The sequence below is a fragment of the Sciurus carolinensis genome, chromosome 2, assembly GCF_902686445.1.
Source record: "Sciurus carolinensis chromosome 2, mSciCar1.2, whole genome shotgun sequence".
Lineage (NCBI taxonomy): Eukaryota > Metazoa > Chordata > Mammalia > Rodentia > Sciuridae > Sciurus > Sciurus carolinensis.
This window is the reverse complement of record NC_062214.1, coordinates 54,280,136-54,305,758: the sequence shown is the minus strand read 5'-3', so window position 1 is coordinate 54,305,758 and position 25,623 is coordinate 54,280,136. Positions and strand designations below refer to the sequence as shown.

Genomic DNA, 25,623 nt, shown 5'->3' with positions numbered 1-25,623 from the left:
CCAGTATAGCAAAACAGAAAAAAATAATTAAAAACAAAAGTTTAAAAAATTAAAATACATTTTTGGAGAAGTGGGGAAAAAAATGAACTTTGGTAGGCCCATCTCAGTAGTGCAGACTGTCCTGCCCAGGACAACACCTGGGGTGGAGGCTGAGCCTGCTCCATGGCATCATTTCCAGGGCCTGCTCAGAGCCTTCCTCTGCAGCGTGACGGATACAGTTCATTTCACTGGTGACCTGTAGTGGAGATACTTGTTGACCAGGCAGAAGCCTCAAGGTGGACATTCAAGTCTTGGGAATCAATGCTCTGGAAAGAGAGGAGAAAATGGTCCAGAGGCCTTGGAGTCAGTGTTCCCTGTGCTTAGGGTTGTGTGACTCCATTGTTTAGTCACTTTGGGCCTGTTTCCTCATCTGTAAACTGTCGAAGCCATCCTTGCCCAGCTTTACATTCAGGTTGCTTTACATCATGTGCCACGTGCAGTTTCTGATATCTGTAGTGGTCACTAAGGATACTTAACTACCTTCTATCATCATAGAATTCAATTCTCACCAATACCTCCGTCAACCACACACAAAAGCTTAAGTTTTGAGGGGCAGGTGGCTCTATCTGGTTGGTTCAGTATCCTGAGTCACTCCTATAGTCTGAGCTCCATCTAGTGTCCACATGGGGACTCAGCTACACATAAGGACTTACTGCAAAGCTTAATTTCCACATTTGCGTTGAGCATTCATTAAGCAAATGGGATGAAAATAATACCAGTTTAAAATATTCTTCCCAGTACTAAGCTCTGGTATTTCAAAGCAGGTATTAGAATGTCTAAGGTTTGGTGTATACTGTCTTTGAAAGGATAACAGATTTATGCAACAAATATTAAGTACTTATAATAATTGACATTTGTTGAGCACTTACTATGTGCTGAACAAATTCTAAGTGTTTGAATTGTGTAAGTTTGTTTTGCCCTCAAAATGCCATGAAACAGGGTGTTTATAATTCCATTTTAGAGATAAAGGCACTGAGGTATGGAGAGATTAAGTAAAAATTGTCACTTGGCTAACTCCTGAGGGGAGGCAGAGGCTGACCAATGGGGCAGAAGATGAGGAGGGAGCTAGATGAGAGGATAGAAAGAGAATGCAAGACCTGAGAGAGAGAATTGGGGTCTGGGGTGGTTCACAGGGGCTCAGATATGAGTTGAGAGATGAAGAAGTGTGGGGTGTGGCTTGCTCTCCAGCTTGAGTAACAGGATGGAAGCTTTGATCTTAGAGAAAGTATAGGAACAACAGTTGGAAGATATTTATGGAGCACCTACTGTGCGCCAGGTACTGGGTTATAGGATTCAAGTACATAAGCATGGCCCCTGTCCTTGCAGATCCAAGCCCTGTGGAGAAGGCAGATGTCAAAGGCTGCTGATAATGCTTGCTGTGGTATACAGATCTAAGCGGAAGGCAGGTGGGGTGGAGTGAGGATAAGGCTGAGCTGACAGATGGGGATAAGGGCAGCAGGTGAGGTTTACCACCTTGGAGGACTGGACAAGGTAGCCAGGGACAGATGGTTGATCCAAAGAAGAAAATATGGTGGGGAAGGAGGATGCACTTAGGAAATGTGTGTCCTGCATGGTGGAACAATAAGAAAAGACTTACTGGAGCCAAAGAGAGGATTTGGTGGGAAAGGGAGTGGCCAAAGGAGTCTCATGTCAGGGAAGCATTGGGCAGGTCAGGCACCAAAATTGGACAGGACTCAGACAGGGCCAGAGGAGTTCAGAATCATGTTGGGCAGAGGGAGTTTGCAGATGGGGTGTGGGCGGGAAGGGACAAGAATGGAGTAGAACATGAATTCCTCTTCCAGGAAAGGAAGGAGACAGCTTGTGGTCTGAAGAGAAGCTGAGGTGAAGACAGGGCTGTTTTCTGTTTTAGGAAGGAGGAAACTGAGGCATATTCAAGGGCTAGTGGGAACAAAACTATTGGAGAGGACTAAATAGAAGGCCTGGGGGAGGGGCAGCAAGTCCTTGGAAGAAGATCAGATCAATGTCACAGATGAGAAATGAGAACCCAGGTGAGGCAGAGGGACGACGGGAGGAAGGAGTACAGCGGGGATAGGTTTGAGTAAGTTTACAAGGGAGAGGGAACAAAATGGGGAGCAGGTGGGAAGTGGGAAATCTGGTGCTGCTTGGAATTGATGGATAAGACAGGACTTGCAAAATTTGGTGAAGGCCTGAAGAGAAGAGGAGGAGGGTTTAGGTACCTCAGTGGGCAGGAGATTGGATTAGTGGGCAGAGTGGGATTACTGGGTTTTCCTGCAGGGAAATGTGGGTCCTGAGGGAAAAATGGAAACCACTACATCCCAGTGGACCCCACTGGGAAGAGGGAAGGAAGTCAGAAGAAGACAGGCAAACTAAGAGGAATAAGGGACAGAATTCACAGTAGGGTCAATGAATGAGGTATGTGTGTGGACCAGAGCAGAAATGCGGACTTGGGGAATTAGGAGCAGGGGTGTAATTTCTGAGTAATACTTCAGGAATCACCTTTAGGACCAGTGCTAGGCATGGCTGAGGGAGAAACTGAAGGAAATGAGGATGTTTGACATGAAGTCAGCAGGTCTGGGGAGAGCAGGCAGGATGGGCAGAAAGTGTGGGGAGGATGGGTCCAGGCAGGTCAGGACAGAGTAGCTGGGGAGGAAGGTGAAGGACCTCCAGCAGAGGAAGGAAGGAGGTAGAAGACTGAGCCACCTTCAGGGTGCCCTGTTCCTGGCACCCAGTTTCAAAGGAATGAGAATGTGTAATGTGAGAAGCTTCATACCAATTCATAGCATCTGAGGCAGGAGAAAAACACCAAATGCAGATACAACCTTATTGTGCTGCTTTTAATTATGAAAGATGTAAAATGATGCATTATAAAACTTGGAAGCTACTTTATACAAATTCCAATCTTTAAATATTGTTTAACAATGAGCCCTGGGATCCAGGACACTGGCAGGAAGTCTGATTAGCTGCTATGATGGTCCCATACATGAAGCAATGGAGACACACTAGGAACCACCTGTGCATAAATCAGAGGAGCCACAAAGGGTCAGAACCAAAAATGTCTTCAAATACGCGCATGGACTTGGATACACAACATTTCAGTTCAGGTAATATACAGTAGACTTAGGAGAAAGGAAATAGGACAAAGGAGAATTTATGTTGATCTTGATCTGACCAAGAAAATTTTCTCCTAACACCCTATATCCTAAAAACCACAACCATACAGAAAGAAAAAAATGGAAAGATAGGTTTTTAGTACTATGATTTTTAACTGCTAGTAAATGAGAGTATGATTGATGTCTTGTGACAAAACTAAATATTCAAATATAGTTTTGTTTTGTTTTTTTTTTTCTTTTCTGAAGTCTGTAGCCATTTCCAATGCTAAGGACCAAGACTGGCTTATTACAAAGGCAGCAGTGAGTACAGGCTTACACGTTGAGGGGCAGGCAGCACTGTCCCCGGTGTCCCTAATACCATCTAGGCAAGGTGGGCTTTATAATGCCCAGAATCTTTTCACAAGAAAAGACCAGACTGATGGAGCTATGGGCAGATTTAATTCAGTTCTAAACCACATTGTCCTCATTACCGTCTTTCCCTGGGTGTCTACACTTCAATAGTAACATGAAGAATGTCCCAGGGGCAGTGCAACTCATCCTGTGGGTCTTGGGGTCTCTGTTGCAAGGCAGGGCTGCTATGTAGAGTGAACTGGGACCCTGACACCATGATTCCCATGGGTAAGGCACTACGCAAGGAGTGGATTTTTCTTCAAATAACACACTCTTATAACATCTGCGCCACTCCTGCCTGAAAGGCAAGATCTGATTTGGGAGCCTCTAACGTAGGAGCTGGTTTCTATTGGCACACTGGGTTATGGGTAGCTTTACAACTGGAAGGCTCTTTTATTGTAACAAAAAGTCACCCCTTTCTGAGATCTGCATAAAGGGATCTGAAAGTTTAACTGGGAATAAGGTTTGCCATGGGAAGCCAAGAGCCCCTTCCTGAAGCAGAAATTGGACAAGGAGGTCTTTGGTTGGTTTCCTAACTTAACAGCAGATTCAGGGTAAATGGGAGAACAAGAATTCTTGGGTTCCAGAGGAAGGTGGAATGAAGGCACTGTCAGGGTTGTTTGCAAGATCAGAGATAGGGCCAAAGATGAGGCCTGGAGAGCCATCCAGCCAGGATCCTGAAACCACAGAGGTGTCAGATTCAGACCCTCCTCATGCAGCCTCACTTCTTTGGGTGGGAGCAGTTCAAGCAAATGTTCTAGCAGCTCATCCCTCCTTCAGGGTTCTCCCCCCAACCCCATCTTCTCATTGCCTAGCTCTTCCCTTTTAGTGCTCTGTGGGCATCATCGTGTTTTCTGTTCAGGGGCTAAGTCAGAGGAGGCAGGTGGAAATATGATCAAACTATTTCATGATAAGGTATTAAGGAATAATGATGGTTGCATGAACCAAGCCTTCATTTACTATAAACTTATTTCTTTTACCTCAAAGCATGTTTAAAGCCATTTACAGCAAAACATGGATCTGAGAGGGAAGATCTTCTGAGGTGAAGGCCTAGTTATAATTCTTCAGGTACAAGCACTTGGGGACCTGGGTTTGCTTAGCCACTCTGGATGCACCCAGGAGACAATTGCCTCTTACCTGCTATGGAACATGACCCCGAGTCTAGTGGTAGATTTGGTCACCTAGTGTTAAAAGCATATTAAAGTGCATGCTTAACTTAAGCACAGGCACAAGCATTAGAACAGCTAAACCTCTGAGACGATTTGGTAGGGAGTGGGGATAGTTACAGATTAGAATGCCTTATAGCATGGCAGATCCATTCATTCATTCATGCACACGCATACACATGCGTGTATTTAACACACAGTTATGAGGCACTTATTCCATACCAGGCACTTGTTGGGTACTAGCGGTTCAATGAGGAATAAGGCACAGCCCCTGCCCTCTAGGAGCTTATGATCTAGACCAACAGAGAAGCCCTCTGGAGATGATAGGGAAATTCAGTTGCTGGGTGGGTGCAAAAACCTTCATTGCTCCTTCCAGTTGGTGTGTAGGGAGAACTGTGCTTGTCTGGAGTTTGTCTGGAGGTCACCCTGTGTCTGAGATACCTATAGTCCCTTCTCTTTCTTCCCCTGCCTCTAGGAAGGAACACTGTTTTACTCAGGCTCATCCATTACCAGGGACCTTTTTACAGTGACTGAATAAAATAATTGTCTTCCTTTTCCTCCTGTCCCTAAGGAAAAAGTGTATTGAAGCAGCAGAAAAGAGATTCCAAACTGGGAGAAAAACTAGCATTTGGTTTGCTGAATGCAAGTCTGTCTTTGGACTTGGGGTTAAACTTCATATTATCATTAAGGCATCTGAGAGAAACATGGCTCTTGTCTAAGTCCTGGAATGTCCTCCAGCTGGAGGGTGCCTTGCCTGAACAGCCAGATCGAAGAGGACATTGTGGGGCTCTGGTACCGTTGCACAATGTTGAGCCAATGCTATGGGGCCCATGGCCCCTGCCTGCCTCCCGTGTCTTCAGTCCCATGTCCTGTCTTCAGTGTTGATCGAGATCAGTGGTTCTGAGCACTACACAGTACTACTGAGGTCTCTCATTACATGATATTTTCTACTTTTACACACTGACCAACTAAATGGCCAATAAAAAGATGGAGGGGTCAGAGGATGAGCTTTCCATAATTCACTGGAAGCTCCAAAGCAGCCTGACTGCAGCAGCACAACCTGTGCCACAGGCCTGGGAGGCAGGACGTAGCTGTGTCTAGAAAAAGCCATGGAGTCTGAAACTGAACCTCAGCTGAAAGCCTGAAGCCATGGGGCTGGTTCCTTCTGTGTTGGGATAACTGAAGTCCAGGGGTGTTCACTGGCTCTTTTCTATTTCACTCTGTTTTGGTTGTTTCAGGGATTCTCCTGTCCCGTTACTTTCTGCTCACAGTCTATCAGCTCGAAACGTCTCTTCCACAGAGGGGTCCAGCAGGCCCATGCTGGAGTCACTCAACATGCTGAGTCCGTCCAGGCTCAGGGGTTCAATTTGGAGCTCCTCTTCCAATGGAAACGGAGTGTCCACATTCAGGCTGACCTCAGGCATGCCTGCTAGTGCACTGCTGAGGTCTTTGAACAGGCTGGTGCTTGAATCTTCTGCAAGGAGCAGCGAGAGAGGAAAACAGTGCTGTTTAGGAGGCATGAGGGCCCCAGGCTACTAGAAGAACTGACAATAATCCCCCAAATGTTATCCTGCCATCTTCCCAGCCAGGACATTAAGCACCCACGTACCCACCACTCATAGGACCACACCTCTTGCCCTGGAATCAACATTTTTTGTTTTGGTACTAGGGATAGAATTCAGGGTGCTCTGCCACTGAACTATATCCCCAGTCCTTTATATTTTATTTGACAAGGTCTAAGTTGACCTCAAACTTTCAATCCCTTGCCTTAGCCTCCTAAGTTGCTGGAATTATAGGTATGTGTCACTGTACCCAGCTTGGAATTGAACCAAGGGTCACTCAACCACTGAGCTATATTCCCAGCCCTTTTTTTGTATTTTATTTAGAGACAGAGTCTCCCTAAGTTGCTTAGGTCCTCATTAAGTTGCTGAGGCTGGCTTTGAATTTGCACTCCTCTTGCCTCAGCCTCCTGAGCGGCTGGGATTACAGGTGTGTGCACCTGACCTGGAATTGACTTTTTTTTTTTTTTTTAGTTGTAGATTGACACAGCATCTTTATTTACTAATTTTTATGTGGTGCTGAGGATTGAACCCAGTGCCTTGCACATGTGAGGCAAGTGCTCTACCACTGAGCTATAGTCCCAGTCCCTGGAATCGACATTCTTGACAGTTTCACAACTGGCAATTTTTGCAGGCCTTCTCCTTTACAAGGGTTGTAAATCACCTAAGACTATCTATTTCAGAAAAGTTTTGACAAGCAGGCTCTTCCCCTACTGCCTCACAAGCACTGGGGCTGAACACCTGTATCTCAAAAGAGTAAAGCTGAGCCAGAGGACTTTTACTTTTTGCTTTATCTAATGTGATGTGGTTTAAACTATCCATAAAACCCCAGCAAAATGAAATCAATGTCAAAGCTGAGTGGTGGCCCACACTCACCTGTCAGGATTGTGTTTGGGAAGTTCCCGCAGTTGGAATACAGGTTCGGTCTCAAATGAAATGAGTCCTGTTGTTCTCGATGACCTTGTTGCACCAGGGGCACCTAGAAGCATCAAAGGTCACATTGTGAGGAAGGATCTCTGCTTCTTAGAGTGAGGGAACAGTGTGATATGCTCCCAGAACAGAGACAGACATGAAAACTGACTCACAGACTTTCTTTCTAGGATCCCAGAGTGCTCTGCTAACATGCTAACTAATGTAGGCAGACTATTCTTTTTTTTTTTTTTTAATATAATAACTTAATTTTATTTATTTATTTATGTGGTGCTGAGGATAGAACCCAGTGCCTCACATGTGCTAGGCAAGTGCTCTACTACTGAGCGACACCCCAGTCCATAGGAAGACTATTCTTGTCAGACAAGCAGACCCTGCAGTAGAAGACGGGTTCCTGAGACCCACAGTATGGGTGACTTATCCCTAACCACAACTGCCCAGCCTACTACATGATCCCAAGAGACACCAGTAGTCATGGTTTCTTCAGCCCCTCTGGGTCTCAGATACCCTTTCTCTTCATCCTCACCAAAGCCTTTGCAAACTACCATTGGTGGGAACCCTTTAAAGGCTTCAAGGAAGTAATGATCTCTTTATCTCTCTGGTTTCTGGAAAAATGAGAGAATGGAAGCCTTTCCCTTTTATAAACAGAGGGAGGGACCTCAGGTCACTGCCTTTCTATGATAAAGCCTCTGTGATGATTGCTTAAAACTAAGGCCTACTTTAGGTACCTTTACTGAAATTATTTTCCAAACCATTTTTTTAAAATGTCTCAAAAGTAGGAGTTACTATCATTTCAAGAAAATGTTGACTCTCACCTAGACTGAAATGGACTCTTTAGGAAACAGGGAGGCAGAGCTGGGGTGTAGTGCAGTGGTAGAGCACTTGCCTGGCCCTAGAGTCAATCCCTAGAATCATCAAAACAAACCAACAAGCACAAACCCCAAAACAGGAAGACAGGGACTACTGGTTCTTTCCACATCTTCACCATGGCCTACTTGGGAAATGGTATCTTTGTCTTATTAAGTTCTGGAAACTGCTTCTTTACTCCTTAATCCATCCTGGAGCCTAAGTCATACTTACTGAACACTATAAAATCTAGAGATATTAAAAATGATCATTGAGAGGGAGAGAAAAAAAAAGTGGCTGAACAAAAACAGCTTACAGAGGAACTATCCCCCACTCCATCCCTGGACTGAACTTGCCTAGGTGGTCACTCACTGTGCTGGGTGTTCCAACGTTGCTGTGCCACTTTCTAAGTCTGCTATTGGGGCCAGGTGCTCCCCTTCTCTGTGTCTCAGTTCCTTCAACCTGAGGGGATTAATCAGTTGCTGTGGTCCTTTCCAGTATTGATTCTATAACCCTGTGACCAGAGTGTAAACAAAAGTCTCTAGCACTTGTTTGTCTGTTTTTTGGTGGTGCTAGAGATAGAACCTAACCCTAACCCTTGCAAATGCTAGGCAAGTGCTCTATGACTGAGATACATTCCTAGTCCCTAGTCTCTGGCACTTGTTCCTCTGCTGAGTCCTGACGCTACACAAGGACCCAATACCAGTATTCTAGGGTGAGGGGAGGTTCCAGGCTCTTCTAGTCACAGAACACACCTGAAACCAGGGAAAGTAATTACCTTGTCTATTTGGTTGTGGAGTCTACACATGGAACAACCTAAACGGTGCCATGTATGCACTGAGACAGGAGGATGCAGGAGTGATCACCCACCTGTTGAGGAAAGGCTGAGCCTGGCCTCACAGACTGCTGGTCAAAGCCCACATCTGGGAAGAAGTTGGTCAAAGACGAGCCCTTCAGGGAATAAGGAGATGACCATTTAGCTTAGAACTCAGAGCAAAATAGGCATTTCTTCCTTGCCAGTGTTCCCAGTGAGGACTTACCTGGGACGTGAGAAGCTGGAAGTCTGACTGTGGCAGGGATGAGGTTGCCTGGGGCTGCTGGGCAGGGGGCTCTTGAGTGTGGGGCTGCTGTAGGAGAGGCTGTGCGAGCTCCTGGGGTGTGGGATAAGGGGGCGGCGGGGACACTTGAGCGTGAGCTTCAGTGGGCAGGAAGGAAAGTGGGCTTCGCTCTGAGGACACCATCTATAAAACACACAGACCAACACTGTCATGAATGAGCTTCTGAGTTCTAGCAGTAAGTCCTTTGGGATCAGGAAATGTCAAGAAGAGAGAAAAGTCTGAGATTTTCCCCACCATAGTATTCTATGTCCTGCTATGAAAGACCAGTTTCTGATCCCTCAAGTAACTTTTCTTTTTTTAAGATACTAGGGCACATGTGTGGGGCCTCACACATGACAAGCAAGCAATGTACCATGGAGTACATTCCCAGTCTTCCAAGTGTAATTCAAATCTTGCTTCTCCACAAAACATTACCCATTCAATGACATTTCTATTGTCTTTTTAAAAAGTAAGAATACAGCTAATTTAACCAATTTTCTCTTTGCTTTCTCAGTGAAAATTATGTTTTGTTTTTAAAGCTTACTTCGGGTTGAAGATGGAAGACAGAAAAAAGCACTTAGCTGAGCTGTCTTCTACTAAAACAAAACTAAACAATAACATTAAACAATACCAAAACAATAATAAACAACACCACAATGATAACACAAGGACAGAGAAGAAAATGGCAAGAAAATTTGGAAAACAGCAGAGTGAGAAAGCCAAATACTGAGTTGGCAGTGGGGAAAAAGCAAGAAGTGATTTAATTTACATAACCAAATTCCTGAACAGCTCTGGAGCTAGGGACAGCAGGATGCAGGAGGTGAAGCTAAGCCAGGAGGGTCTGGTCAAAGTTTCTATAAGGGGCAGAGCCCTTGCCTCAGTGCCCTAACCCTGGTCTTCCTGCCACTTGACAGGAGACTGGAGGGCTGGCCTCTGGAAAGGATTAGGGTGGTGGGGTCTGTGGACCCTAGAAGGTGAGGCTTTCTTAAAAACACAGGGTTTGAGAAATGTCTTACTATCAGATCTTGAGACATTTGCCTTTCCTTCCCAGATTGGTCCTCAGAATGCTAGAATCTAGACATACCCAGGTGTCACCAGCCAAGAGAAAACCTAAAACTCATGACATCAGAAGTTCCCCAGGGAAATGGCTGAGCTGCATCTCTCTATGATAAGCCACGCTCAAGTCCACCCATCTACACAGAGCTGCCAGTTAGCTCTCTTGTGCCATGTCCTTAACCATGAGCAGAGCCCAAGCACCACCAGGCCATGAGGGAAGTAACTGAAATGACAGAGACCAAGGCAGACACAGAGGAGAGAAACCTGGGGAGACCTATGCAGGAAGAAGTGGTCATGAAGAAACAAAATCATCACTATCATATTTAGGTTATTAAAAAATCCTTATCTGTTAAGACATACATATTGAGATATTTATGATGTATCTCTATATACTTTTTTTTGTGTGTGTGGTACTGGGGATTGAATCCAGAGGCACTCTACCACTGAGCTACATCCCCAGTCCTTTTTATTTTTCATGTTTCACTAAGTTGCCAAGTCTGGCCTCAAATTTGCAGTTCTCCTGCCTCAACCTCCTGAGTCTCTTGGATTATAGGCTTCTGTGCGTGGCTCTATGTACATTTTTTAAAAAATAGGGATATTGATAAAAACAAGATAATAATCTTGATAATTATTTAGGCTGGATGATGAGTATAGAAGGATTCATTATATTAAGTTCTCTATTTGTATGCAATTTGGAAAAATTCTGTCATTAAAAATAAAAGAAACTGGAACAAAACTACCACTAAAACCCTCAAAGACATGAAAGATGATGATGTTGCATTGATAGAACAGTTATGGTGCTATATAAAAAAAATGGAACATTCAGAGAACAAAAAAAAAGAACTCTTGGAAATTTAAAAATGAAAGCAGAAATGAAAAACTCAATAGACATGTTGACAAAGGCTGAATGTTTTCTCTGGTAAGTGGATGCTGATACATAATAGGGGGGTGGGGAGGTAAAGGAAGAATGGAGGAACATTGGATTGTGTAGAGGGAAATGATGGGGGGGGGAAGGAAAGATGGTGGAATGAGACAAACATCATTACCCCTATGTACATGTATGATAACATGAATGGTGTGACTCTACATTGTGTACAACCAGAGAAGTGAAAAGTTATACTCCATTTGTGTACAATGAATCGAAATGCATTCTGCTGTCATGTTATTTAGTTAAATAGAACAAACAATTAAAAATAAAGTTCGATTTAAAAAAACATTTATTTAAGATCTTATAATTTTAAATATATGTTCAGTTATATATGCATATATTTAAAATCTTATACTGGCTTTCCTCACAAATACTGACAGCATTACCTCACATTTTTTAAATAAGATTTTCTGTATTTATTTTTATAACCTAAGAATGTATCTGTTCCTTTATTCAGGAAAAAAAATATATAAGTGTTGAGGAACTCTTTCAGAAAGTAGAGCAAAACAAAAAATGCAAGAATGTAAGCCAAAAAGAAAAAAGAAAGAAAGAAATAAAGAGAAAAAAAAAAAAAAAAAAGAAGGGGTAAAAGAGAGGAAAGTATAAGGAGAGTAGAGGAAAATGATGTACAATATTCATACATTAGGAGTTCTAGACAGAACAGAAACTAAAGGGAAGAAATAATGGAAGAAATAACTAAAGAAAATTTTCCAGAAATCAAGGACATGTTTCCAGACTAAAGCAACCTGCCAAACACACAGTCTCATCCATGCCACAATATCTTGAAGTTTTAGAACACTGAGGACAAAAAGTCCCTACCAACCTACAGGGGAGGAAAAGAAAATTTTATTTGAAATATTAAGACTTAGAGTGGCATTAGCAACTCTTAGTAGCAACTCTAAAAACTAAAGAGCGATGAATCAAAACCTTCAAAATTCCAGGGGAAAATTATTTCAAAATTAGAATTCTATATCCAGCCAAATTATTAATTAAATGTCAGGCAGAATAAAGACATTTTTAAATTATGTAAAGTCAAATGTACTCTTTCTTATAAAACTGATGGAAGATTTACATGTATTGAGAGGACAGTCACTTAACTGCAAGAATTTGGGGCTGAATTAGTAATGCATACATAGAAAACCAGACTAACAACAGTAAGATATTTATTAACTCCTAGAGGAAAAGGAAATGTTCATTTTATTTCACAGTATACTATACTGTTCAGTTCTGACTACATTGGAAACACCAAACACTATTATTCTAACCATAGTTATAATAAATGAGGAAAATAAGTAGTGTGTGTTTGGGGGGAAGTGGGGGTTGTAGGAGAGTTGTAAGAGAACTAAATCCTAATCTTCAAGTGTAAGATGTCATTAGATAATGCCTAACAAAAAAATTTAGAACAAAATAAGTATGAAATAACATGGTTATATCAAAGACATTAACTAATATTGTTGAAAGCAGTCATTTTAAGCAGCCATCTCTAAGCAGTGAAAAATATGGTTAAGGGAGAGGAGAAGACAGCTGTTATTTCATAACAAGTTCTTTAAAACTATTTGCTTTTTAAAATATGTATATGAATAATATAACTTTAAAAATCTAAATATTAATCAAATGAAAACAGTAAGAATAACTTTATATATATATTTTTTTTTGGGGGTGGGGGGAGTACTAGGGATTGAACCCAGGACTTTGTGCTTACAAGCAAATATTCTACCAACTGAGTTACATCCCCAGCCCAAATTACCTTTATATTCTAGAAAATAATCTTACAAAATAAAAATAAGGGCAATCCAATAACATGAAAAGAATCTTAAAAAAACAGTTACAAAACGGTCTTTTGCCCTCCTTAAAATGGGATTACTCATTTAGTCAAGGTCCCACAGCCAGTAACTGGCAAAGAGTGACTAATAAGATCTTCTAACTTCTTCCTATGCGTTCTATCAACTCCTCCTTGCTAAACCATTACTCATTTACAGTGAAGTGGTGAGTAGTTAATGATGTTATAATGTATCTAAGGTGTGACCAATAGGTTAAAATATATTCATTGATGGTTACGGTAAGGAGAACCACCCTTAAGAGTTCAGAATGAAAACAAAGTCAATAAGTCAAAATGTGACATTCCAACTTCTGTATTTCTATAGTAGGCTGTGACTTAAAAATGTGCTTCTTTCTAAACAGACTTCTTTTACAAAGCCATAGTCCTCACTATACCTAGTGTTTCATGAACAATAAAAGTATTGTTGCTCAAATCTGTAGTTGTAATTAGGGAAGAGGTCTAATCCCATATCAAAGTTTCAGGAAGGTATTAAGTGTTTTCATTGGCTCTCCTCTATGGCTTAATGTATTTATACAGTCAATAATTGATTTTCCATACCAAGTTTGAAATCCTAATCTGGTTTCCCTTGGCTGTCTCAGACATATCTAGACTGTATTCTCTTACCCTTTCCCTAACACCAAGTTCATGAGTTAGTGACTGAAAATTGTTCAATATTTACTTAGGAGTAATCAACATAATAAATCTATAGTCATTAATAGTCAATAAATAGTCATTAATGCCTTCTGAATTATTCAGACTTCTGTTCTCTCTCATTTCACATATAAGAAAGCATTTGAGATTTCATGGATGCTTGGACCTAATCCAAAATAGCCTAAAGAAAGCAAGCAGCTCCTAGATACTTCAGCCTGCTGTGTTATGTTTGTCTGTGTGTCTGTTTTTACCTGGGAGGCAGGATATGGGTTCAGTGGGCTGGTTGAAGAGAGCTGTCTGCTGAAAACTTGATGTGCTTCAGGGCCAGGAGAAAGTGTGAGAGGGCTGACAGGTGGCTGCCTCCGCCGAGAAGGGCCACTTAGATTTGTGGTGGGAAGAGACGGGTTGCTAAGGGAAAACAGACGGAGTGAAGGGTGAAGGGCAGACGCATTCGCAACTGATGTCTGTGGGTGGCTATTTAGGGAAGAGGAAAGTGCGATCTTATTGAGCGTGGCTTGGATAGAGGGGTTACTCCGAGAACTCTGGAGACCTGGAAGACAACAAATTCACAAGTTACTTGTTGAAATTTCAAACCAAATCTTTTGTTTTCCAAAGATGAAAGTTTTCTTCCTACCATCTAGATGTGATGATGATTTTGTACGTGAAGACATTATACTATTGGAAATGTTTCAGATGTGCCAATGGCAAGGAAAAGATGCACCCATGGTAAACGAGTGCTCATCTAGCATGAGCAAGAAGAGAATGTTTCCAAAGAGGAATGAGATATTGCAAACAACTGCTGTGAGAGCAAGACTAGGTAAGGAGAGGATAGCAGGCGTGAAGGTTTAGTGTGCTTGGTTCCAATCCAGGGGCTGCAGCCTAGGGTTATACAACAAATTCTGTTTAGAGTCCCTAAATGCCTCTGTCCTGGGCACACTGCCTGGATCCTCTGCTGCCTTTGGAGAACGTCCTTTCACTGAAAGTTGTGGCTCTCAAGAAGCCTTCCTATGGCTCTCAGGAGTCATAGGAAGGGACACTCCTCCATATCTTCCTTCCTAGGGTCTTTCTCTCTGTTTCTCAGGCTCCTGGGAAACTGTTCATCATAGTCTATTCCAATTCAGGAGAAAGAAAGGTTTTGCTGGTCCCTTATTTCTTTCGGAGAGGAGGGTGAATCTTAGCAAGAACATGGCAGTTTGGGAAAGGTACTTCCATAGCACAGGCTGAGGTGACCAGAACTGTGTGTTGTTTTGTGTTGATCAAATGAAGTGTTTGATAAAAGTTATGGAAATGAAGTAATGACAAACTCAGGCACTTTAGCTGGCAAAATTATTTTTTAAAAATAGGAAAATGTCTATGATACAATCTTAGTCATTATCCCACCATGCAACAATGCAGGAAAAGGTCACAGATTGGGTTAGCTCAGGTAATAATTAGAGCTAAGGATCTGAATTTAGATTTTTTTTTTTTGTGGTGCTGGGGATTGAACCCAGGGCCTTGTGCTTGCGAGGTGAGCACTCTACCAACTGAGCTATCTCCGCAGCCCCCTGAATTTAGATTTAAAAAAAAAATTCATTTAGAAAGAAAGCTCAAATTTTTTTTAAATATATGTACCATGCATTAAAAAATTTTTAAAAATTTTTATTTTTTTCTTTTTAGTTATATATAACAGTAGAATCTATTTTGATATACTTACACAAGCATGGACTATATCTTATTTTAAATTAGGATCCCAGTCTTGTGGATGTACAAGATCCACTGTGAGATTCACTGTGGTGTATTCATATATGTGTACCATGCATTTTAAGGAGTGCACAGAAACTATAAAAAGTTGACACTGGTTCTGCTGTGTTCTGGAAAAAAACGATGCTTTTTATTTTTCTTTTTTTGGTACTGGGGATTGAACCCAGGGGTGCCTTACCATTGACCTACATCCCTAGTCATTTTTTAGTTTGAAACAGAGTCTTATTAAGTTGCTGAAGCCAGTCTCGAATTTGTGATTCTCTTGCCTCAGCCTCCTAAGTCACTTGGATGAAACAATGCTTTTTTTGAGGATAATAGTCAAAGATTAACCATTATACTTTCAGCTCAAAGAAAAGTGTCAAAGCTTACTCTGGAAATGCCAGCTTCCTCAAGACCCTGGGGCAACCATGGGTAATGTTGCTTTATTTCCATGACCCTTGATATCCTTGTTCACTGAGAATTCACCCCAAAAGAATTTCTGAGTCCAGAAATTCTAAATATTTTGAGAGCTTCTATTATGAAATAAATAAATTCAGAGCTCAGAGGTGGGACTCTTTCCTTAAAAAGCATCCTGGGCCCCACAGAACACATTCCCTGAAATACCTTGGACTCTAATCAGTGCCATATGGCTTGGCCACTTAATTTTACATTAAATTTACCCATACATGACTGACTTGATTTCTAAAAATCAAAACCCAGACTCAGTGTATGAAAGACTTTTTTTTTTCTTTTTTCTCTTTTAGTACTGGGAATTAAAGCCAGGAGTGCTCTACCACTGAGCCACATTCTCAGTCCTCTTTATTTTTTATTTTGAGACAAGGTCTGACTAAGTTTCTGAGGCTGGTCTCAAACTTTCCATCTTTCTGCCTCAGCCTTCAGAGTCACTGGGATTACAGGCATGTGCCACCACAGTAGGCTCAAGACCCACTTATTACTTTTTTTAAGATCCACTTAGTATTAAAGATAATAAAATGATGACAAAAAACACCAAACAAAAGTAAAGGTGGTCTCTGAAATCAATTCTGCAAACCTGAAATTATGTTGTACAATAGTGGTATTGCTGCCATCATTAGAGAAGCTCCCAGGAGGCTGCCCTGAAGAGGATCACTCTCATTCAAGCAGCAACTTCTGATTCGTATGGTTAAGTCTCACTGAACCCAGAGCTGAAACCAGCAAACATTTCCTCCACCCAAACACCATCATGAAGGGTTCCTTTCAAATGGAATGCTGCACAATGTAATTTGTAGGAGGCCCATTATGGCCAGGGGCTGCACTGCACTGCGGGGAGTAGGAGGGGTTCTAATCTTCCCTAGACACTGACTAAAGTATCTGTAGAGTTCTAGTGTAGTCATGATGCAGGCCTAAGCTGTGGGCAATTGAACACATGCAGTAATACTCAAGCCACCTTATGGGCAGCATTTTAATACAGCTAATGCCACACCTTTAAGCACTTCTGAAAATGCAAATGAATAGTTTTGAACTGTAATTCCTATTTAATATATAAAGTATAAATAATTCTATCATATCCACTGTAAATTTTCTAAAATTCAAATACTCTTTTGAAATCCAATTGGAAATTGGAAGAATCAAGAGAGATGGCTTAAATGATAAAATATCACCATACATTGATAAGAGATGCTAACATTGTTCAGCCATCATAGAATGGATACTTATTTCCTGATTCCCAAATCTTCTTCCCCAAGTCCACTTAATACATGGGTTTGTGATGACAATGAAAAATGAGGTTCAGCAGAGTTACCCCAAAGCTTATCAAATAGAGCAGAAATAGAACCCCAAAGTAAACTGTCAGCAGGAGGCACACTACCACCACTTGCATTCAAAGATGCAAAAAACAGGCCACGTGGGTGTACACCAGGGATTAAGCACCCAGGAGAACAGCCAAGGCCCTTCCTAAGCAGGGAACACTTACCAGAGGAGCTTCTTATCCCCAGGTGAGTCATAGCAGCTGGGAGGTTGCCCACACTATTCCCCACACTCATACTACCAAAATGGTGGTCACTGGTGTCCAGGGAGGTTGGCAGGGGCACCGAGTAATGGAGGTTGGTTAGATCTGGTAATGACCCTCCAGTGTTCAGGGTCCCCAGAAATGGTGTGAGGCCTATGTTTTGGCCATTATGTGGGAAAGCACTGAAAAAGAAAGACAAATAAGTATTAATTTCTGCAATGCACTAGGCTGTTGGAAAATGGGACATAATACCTTTTCCTTGTCAAATAAGAACAGTGACTATCAAAGATCAAAATCCTAGTGTAGGCTTTCCCTCTTTCTTGTTTTGAGAACTGGGACTAAAGAATTAACCTTTCTGAAATATAATTTCCTTACCTATGAAACAGGAGTAATGATGTTACCTATGCCTACTTTACAGGAATATTACAGGATGCCTAGATTATGGATGCAAAAGCATTTTGAAATTATAAGCCACTATATAAAATGTGAGGCAATACTTTATATTTATAGTTATTTTTATTAGATTTCTAAATTATCTTTCCTACCTTTTCCCACTACCCCTGCCCCCCTCCCCCCAAAAAAGTATCTCTAAGCAACTAGTTACCATTTGAGATATACTGTTTCGATTTTAGTTTTCACAAACTTTAAAATGAGGAAAACCAGCCAGGCACAAACTGAGGCAGGAGGATCACAAGTTTGAGGCCAGCCTCAGGCACTTAGCAAGACCCTGTCTCAAAATAAAAAAATAAAAAAGACTGGGGATGTAGCTCAGTGGTAACTCAGAGCATCTGGGTTCAATCCCCAGTACAAAAAAAAAAAAAAAAAAAAAAAAAGGTTAGAAAAACATGTTGCCATCCATTTAGCAAAATCTGTTGGCTGGTCATTGTGTGCCAGGCACTGGGTTCAGTGCTAAAGGCACAACAATGAACAAGCAAGGTGCAGTATTCACAGTTAGGTCTGCCCCACCGTTTGTAGGCCTGGGGCAAGAGTATAAATGGAGGCCAGCATACCATCTGTTCCAATTTGTAGAAGTTATAAATCAAATGAACAAACCCTTAAATGAACTTTGTTCTGTTTGTACCTTGACAAATAATACCTTGATAATAGCCGGAATCAAATGTAGACTTCTCCAACTTCTTAGTTCTTTGCACTAGAACACACAGGGAGAGGCAGTCCCATCCTTAGACCACACCCCTCTCTTCCTGCCCCAGCCATTCTACACCACAGGACATACATGTCCCGTGTCCACAGCCAACTTCCGGCCATGCCCTGAACCCTCTAACCACTCCTCAGGATTGGGGGTATGCACTGTGGATCCCTATAATCCCTTGGACTCCATTCCATGGGGGTGGGACCCTCTAAAGGGCAGGGCCCTCAAGCCCTGTTCTGAGGTGACTCTATTCTTGGTGTTCACACACAGACAGAAGAAACAGAATGGTCAAGGAAGCAACTGTAACATGGTAGGAAGCATACTGTGCCAGGTCTGATAAGGGGGTACTACCAGGAGTTACAAGTGACACTGAGAGCACAAAAGCACGTGTTGTCAGTGTCAGGATAGATTATGGAGGGAAAGGCTTTGCCAAGGATATGACAGAGTGTGTTCATGGAACTGCAAGGAGCTTGGCATGGCTGAGGTGTCCGATGTCAGGGCAGAGTGCAGGAAAGGGAGGGTAGCAGGAGATGGAGTGGGAGGGGCAGGTGGGTGGGAAAACAAGAGGGAAGACGACATACTATTGTGGTCTGGTCAGGAACTGTAGCAATGAGGGCAAGGAAAGAATGTCACTGAGAAATGCTACTGTGGTTATAGGGTGGAATATGGCATAAGAGAGCAGAAACAGTCAGGGAGAGAATGCTCCTGCAGTGACCCAGGTCTGATCTAGGAAACGAGTGGTGGAATTAAGAGGAGGAGAATGGCTGAAGAAAGCACCCATCAGCCAGAAACAGGGAAGGAGTGCATTCAACTGAGGACACTTCACTCAGCACAATGACGTGCAGTAGAGCACCAACCAGGTACAACCACTGGCATTAGAGCTTGTAAGAGACTCAGACAAAGGGAGACAGAGCCATAAAGAACAGGGTGCAGTGTACCACAACTCAGCCGTAAAATGACAGGCTGGTAGCATCCGGTAGAGAGGGAGTGACCAGCAAATTAGAGGCGGCTTCCTGGAAGAACTTGAGCTGAGTTTGTAGGTTAAAGAATCCAGGTGATCTAGGTAGGAAAATTGCTCCAAGAAGAGTTCACAGCATGGGCAAAAGCAGGGAGGCATGAAGCCACATGGTACGCTCTAGAAACTGTGAGGACTAGGCCACCACAAAGGGTGAAGTTTAGGAGGGGTGGGTAGTGATGAGAGGTGAGACTGGAGGAGCAGGCAGAGAGCACCTGAGGCTGGAACTGATATGCTGAGGACAAGAAGTTGGGGCAAGGCTGAAAGCAGCAGGGAGATGGACCGAGTTTTTTTTAGGGCAATGTGGCCAACAGACCTGGGGGGCAAGCACAGCCTGGAGACAGAGACAAGCTATGACACTGCTGAACAGTCACATGAGACATTACAACAGCATGGGGGTGGAGAAGTGGGGATAGACTCTAGAGGCATCTATGGAAGGTCAAGAATGGCCACTGGGTTTCTGGCATGGGGAATGGTGGAACCACTCACTAAGTTAGGAAACCTGGAGGTGCACAAATAGACCAGGCGTAAGGGCAGGGGTGTGGGTAATATAATTGCTATTTTAGACACTTTTTTGAGGTTTTTCCTATAAGATGGCATGTAGTAGGGATGTCTCTCACTCAGTTAGGTCCTAGAGATGGTAAATGACATCCTCAAGGACAGTTTCATTAGAACAGTGGAGGTGGAAACCAGGCTATGATTGGTTGAAGAGCAGACAAACAGAAGACTTAAGAGTAAATACTCTTTCAAAGAGTGTGGAATAAAAAAAAAAAAAGCGTGGAATAGGACTGGGGTTGTGGCTCGGTGATAGAGCACTTGCCTGGCGTGTGTGAGGCACTGGGTTCAATCCTCAGCACCGCATAAAAATAAATACATAAAGGTATTGTGTCCATCCACAACTAAAAAAAATATTTAAAAAGTGTGGAATAATAAATAAATAAACAAAAGGAAGATGAGTAGAGGAAAGAGAATGAGGGAATAGGGGAGAGAAGATGGGGTAATGAGGACAGAAATGGAGTAAATCAAATTCCAAGTATGAATGCTTTTATCAAAATGATCCCAACTACTATGTATAACTTAATGCTCTAAAAAAAATTAATTTGTCTAAGAATTCTAGGAAGTAGAGGGAAGGAGTAGTAGTGGAGATACCTCAGAAGGGTAAGGGGGAAAAGGATGGGGAATTGGGGAAAGCCATCCTTCTTGACTAGGAAGGACCCTGTGTGCCTGAGAGTAGAAGAGGAGGATGGTGAGAAGTGAATCAGTGGCAGAAAGAAAGCTGAGCGGTTACTCCTATGGCCTTTCTTTTCTTGGTGAGAGGACAAGGACTAGGTTAACTGTGGAGCCTCAGAGAAAATGGGACAGTAGGAAAGGGGTCCAATTAGTTAGGAAGAAGGATAATTGTGGTTGTAGGAAATCTGAGTGGGAATCTTCCCTTTCAGATGGCTGGATGTATGAAACTGGTTATGTGGTAAAAATTCGAGGACTAGAAAAATGTAACTAAGACCCCACAGTTGCTTACTGTAAGAGCAGACAGACAGGCTTCCTGACTGAGAGAAGACAGACTCTGGACAATGTAGTGGGAATGAGGACTGTGAGAAGGCGGGAGGCGGTCAACAGTGCCCAGCGGAAAAGAACAAGGATGGAAAAAAAATGATGTCACCAGTAACATTCTAAACAACTTCTAATGGGGTGTGGTGGCATGCCTGTAATCCCAGCAACTCAGGAGGCTGAGGTAGGGGGATCCCAAGTAAGAGGACAGCCCAGCAATTTAGTAATGCCCTAAGCAACTTAGGGAGGCCCTGTCTCAAAACAAAAATTAAAAAGGGCTGGGGATGTAGCTCAGTGGTTAAGTGACCCTGGGTTCAATTTCTAGTACCAAAAACAAAACAAAACAAACAAACAAACAAAAAAAACCTCCCAAACTTCCCTGCAGGTGAGAGGAAGAAAGACCAGTGGTCACTTTCCCCAAATACTGTTACCAACTATGAGAGTCATCAGTGGGCCTGATAATAGGCAGGTTATGTTCTCCCTGTTTCATAGCCCTCCAATGACTCTCATCTTCTCTGAGTACAGCTCAGGCTATACCAGCCTCATTGTGCTCCACATACACTCCTGCCTGTGATCTGCCTGGAACCCTCTTCTTCCTTACTTCATTCTAGATTCTGGCTACATGTCATCCTAACAGAAAGTTCTTCCTCGACACCCACCACTGCCCATATCCTCCTTTTTCTTTTTCTTCATTTCATTTACCAACATATGACACACATACTATTGATGTGCTGATTTGTTTTTGCCTATCTTGCTCCACAAGAACATTAGCTCCTTGTAAACAGGGACTAGATCTGCTTTGTTCATTGTTCTACTCAGCACCTGGAATTAGGAAGTCAATAAATATTGCATGAATAGGAGTCACTGAATGGAATGCTACTCTAACAGAAAAGCAAGAAAGCAACTTTCTTCATCTAAGAAACATTGGCTTTAACACTCCCCGGGGTTAACATAACGTAGCCCAGTTCCATGATATCGGCCTCCAGAGCCTGGAGTATCCATTTGTCTGAAGATTTGGCCAAAAATGTTCTTGAGGAAAATCTTGGTCCTTTCTGTGGACAGGTTCTGCACCTCTGGGTGGGCTGGTCTCCTTGTCCTGCTGGGTCCCTGGCAAGTTTTCTGACTTTCTGAAGAGAAGGTCAACTCTCTTTGCAGCTCAGCAGGCTGCTAATTACTTGAGTTTATATTTAACCAGTCAAAAAGAATGTCTGGGTTCCAGGTATTTAGTAGGGAGTGACCTAAAAGCACTTCTGGGAAGCTTTGTTGGGGGAAACAATATTTAAGGATGGCCTGAAGTTGATTTAGTTCACCTACAGACCCCCAACATGGGTGCCTGGACCAAGTCAGATCACACCCAGGGTCCCATTTTCACCTCACACTATTTTGCCCTGGAAAGACCTGCTATTTCTGCTGTTTACAGTTTTGTTTGTTTACTTGTTTTCAGTGCTGGGCCTCATGCATTGTGGGCAAGTGCTCTACCCCTGAGCCCCAACTCCACCCAAAACTGGCTGTTTCTGAATTGGCTTCAGTTCCACACTGTGGGACTGCACTGAGAGATGCTGTGACAAAAAGTCCTGCACTGATCTCTCAGTACGCTACCTAGCAAGACCCAAGGGGTCCTCTCTGAAGACCCACAGCAGAGGGTTCTTCCAGTCAGTGACAGTAGCAAGGGGTGGCTATGCCTCCCCTAACAGCAGCTGTTCATCAACCCAGGCCTCCATCAGCCCCTCTTTGAGTGTCTGCAAATGCCTGGGCTTCATTGCCTCTTTCATCTCCTTATTCTCCCTTAGTCTAAACTGCCTCACAAACTTTTTTTTTTAATCTCTTTGCACTACATATATTTTTATAAGCTGCCTCAGTTTGGTGGAAAGGGGTACTGGGGATTGATCTCAGAGGTGCTCTACCACTGAGCCACATCCCCAGTCCTTTTTATATTTTGAGACAGGATCTCCCTAAGTTACTTAGGGCATCACTAAGTTGTTGAGGCTAGACTCAAACTTGTGATTATCCTTTCTCAGTCTCCGGAGTCTCTGGGATTACAGGTGTACGCCATTAAGTATAGCACTGCCTCAAATTTTTTAGGGAGTAAAGTTGTACAGTATGAAATTAATTAATTAATGGTGTCACAGAAAGTCTTTTTTCATATAACAAATTTTCCTATTTATTCATCTTCCATTTGTTCCTTTAAAATTGTTGTATTTATGTACCATAAAATTAACTGTCTTAACCAATTTTAAGGGCACAGTTCGGTGGCATTAAGTACATTCACAGAAACTTTCTTAATCAAATTCTATGTAAATGATTTCTAGGATAACATGCTTTCCTTTCCTCTGGCCAACAGGTCAGCCATGCCCACATCCAGACATAGGCAGGAGGCTAGTGGGATCCTGTCAGCACTTGCCTGCTTCTGTGGCTGCCAGGACAATTGTACACTTGCCCAGTTGTATTATTCTCAAATACACTTATGGCCATTTTGATTGCTATTGCAGTTATGGAATTGAATTAATTTAAGTACATGTAATATGAGTACCAAAAGAGATGACTGTTTTCATGAAAATGCAGTTGACTTTCCATTTACACAAATCAATAAGATTCAGAGTTCTGTGACAAAGCAGTAAGACTTTCCTCTCAGGAAAACCTTCAGCATAACAAACATTACTTACTTGCCACCTCCAACATCACAGGATCGAGGACGCCCTGACAGGGACTGAATCTGGAAGAGACAAAGAAAGTTGGGCTGACTCACTGCAACACCAAATTCGAATTTTTGAAATTCTGGCACTCCAGTCAGTGTGGTTGAGAGCAGCGCTTGTCAATAGCAGCCTCACAGACCACCCATTTAGATTCCAATGAGACTCAAAATTCTTAAGCTTTCAGACTCCAGGGAGGCATAACTGTTAATATATTTTCTTAATTTGATGCTTTTTTAGTGTATCTTCTACATGAATATTACTTATTTCAAAAACACCAATGTCTTACATATAGAGGTTTTAAGTAAACATTTTTTTTCCTAAATGGTCTGAGGATAAGAAGGAAATAGAAAAACAAATCAGGGTGAAGAAAGAGGAAATTAATGTCAAAAGAAAAAAATAATTAAATTAGATAAGCTCAGTGGGGGTGGGGGCAGGAATGAGTACTATAAATCCACAAAAACTGAGGAAGATGAGCACCTCTTCCCAGAGACAGAAGCCCCTGGTCCTCAGGGGAAAACAAGTGCTCTCTTGGCTGGAGAAGTTGTAGCCATCTTCTGATTAAAAGCCTCCAAAACCACTTGTGCCTTACAAGACCAAAAACAAACCATATAGCTGCTTCTCCTATGCTTAAATATGTAAAATTTAAATCACAGCTTTTTATCCCCCCAAAGATTAACATCAAATACATCTTGATTTTATAAAAAAATTCTTTAAGCCTACCCTAATGCTAGCAGAGACTTTGGTATGGTTGGTGGAAGAAAATGGAGCTAGACCAAAGGAATCCTAACAGGTGAGGACAGTTAAGTGCAGAGACAGTACAAGTGATTGCAACAGAGCATGGTTAAGGGGTGGAACAGATGAACTTTTCTTTCAAAATCAAGACAGTTTCCTTACAGGAAGGAAGGTCAAGTCTGTGGGCCTCCCTCTCGCCCACAGTGGGTGAGCAGGGTGGAGGTCGGCTAGCACAATTTTAGACACGAATGCTCAAAGGCTCATCGAAATCACAGTAAAACAGATGACTCATTTACTGGCTCCTGGAGGACACAGGTCAAAGGCCCTTGATTTTGAAAAGGATTATCTGCTGCAACAGTAATTTTGGACAGAAGCTGGAGACTGGAAGAAGGTGATGGCTACAAAACAGAGAGATCACCTATGACTTGTGACCAGGTTTCAGAGTTTTTAACAACATGAATAAGATACGGAGGGCTTAATAGGTTTCTTTTTTTGAATGAATAAATTCCCAAGAAAATCAGGAAGTCAAAGATCACTGTACTGATTCATCAACAAATGTGATCATTTTACTTGAGAAATCATTCCCGACTATATTTTTCCTATCTCTGTCCCCAGATAAATCCTCTCTCTCTTTTTTTTTAAACTCCTCTTGTTTCCGCCTCTGCAGGATTTTATTATACCTCTGAAGTGCAAACATCCAGTGACAACAAGCATACTTAAGTACTGTTCACCCACCTCCTTGGTCTCCCATAGTTGTTTTGGCAGTGGCTTTGGAACATTTAACAGAGTCTCTTCTTTCAATGGGCCAGGGAAAGAGGCTACTAAAACAGGGGAAAGAAACACATTAATTGCATTAAAAGGCAGCCATCCTATCTTTGGCCAAATTATCTCTGTAAAAACATGATTTATTTAAAAAAAAATATTTATTAACTGCTTACTAGGGAAAGTGCTTTGAGCATCACTGTGGGGTTGCATAGGTAGTAGGATACTGATTCAACCTTTAAGGAATTTGTAACCTAGCCCACATGAGAGCAACATAAATAACCATCACTGAGAGAAGAAACCAGGAGATACCCAGGAGAGCCACTGGTATAGTGATGCTGCCTTACAGAAAAGAAAGAATCCAGGCAGGCTCTGGAGCTGAGTGCTCTGGGCAGCCTGTTACAGACATGGGAAAAAAGGAGAAAAATTAAGAAAAAGGCCTAT

At 42.3% G+C, this 25,623-nt stretch overlaps 1 protein-coding gene across 3 annotated transcripts in view; it reads right to left on the bottom strand.

The window, feature by feature from the left end:
• Positions 1–3,278: 3,278 nt before the first annotated feature.
• Positions 3,279–25,623, bottom strand: part of Crtc3 (CREB regulated transcription coactivator 3) — a 101,387-nt gene continuing 79,042 nt past the window's right edge. The window contains exons 8-16 of one of the 3 annotated variants that reach the window (XM_047539689.1): positions 25,153–25,235; positions 23,656–23,705; positions 17,244–17,461; positions 13,825–14,123; positions 9,063–9,263; positions 8,893–8,973; positions 8,395–8,484; positions 7,123–7,225; positions 3,279–6,161 (exon numbers count right to left, since the gene is read on the bottom strand). In XM_047539689.1, the coding sequence (XP_047395645.1) occupies positions 5,953–6,161; positions 7,123–7,225; positions 8,395–8,484; positions 8,893–8,973; positions 9,063–9,263; positions 13,825–14,123; positions 17,244–17,461; positions 23,656–23,705; positions 25,153–25,235 (1,334 nt within the window). In that variant the 3' untranslated portion in view covers positions 3,279–5,952. Of the gene's footprint in view, positions 6,162–7,122; positions 7,226–8,394; positions 8,485–8,892; positions 8,974–9,062; positions 9,264–13,824; positions 14,124–17,243; positions 17,462–23,655; positions 23,706–25,152; positions 25,239–25,623 lie in introns of all 3 variants that reach the window. The other 2 variants (XM_047539688.1, XM_047539690.1) reach the window with 2 other exon arrangements.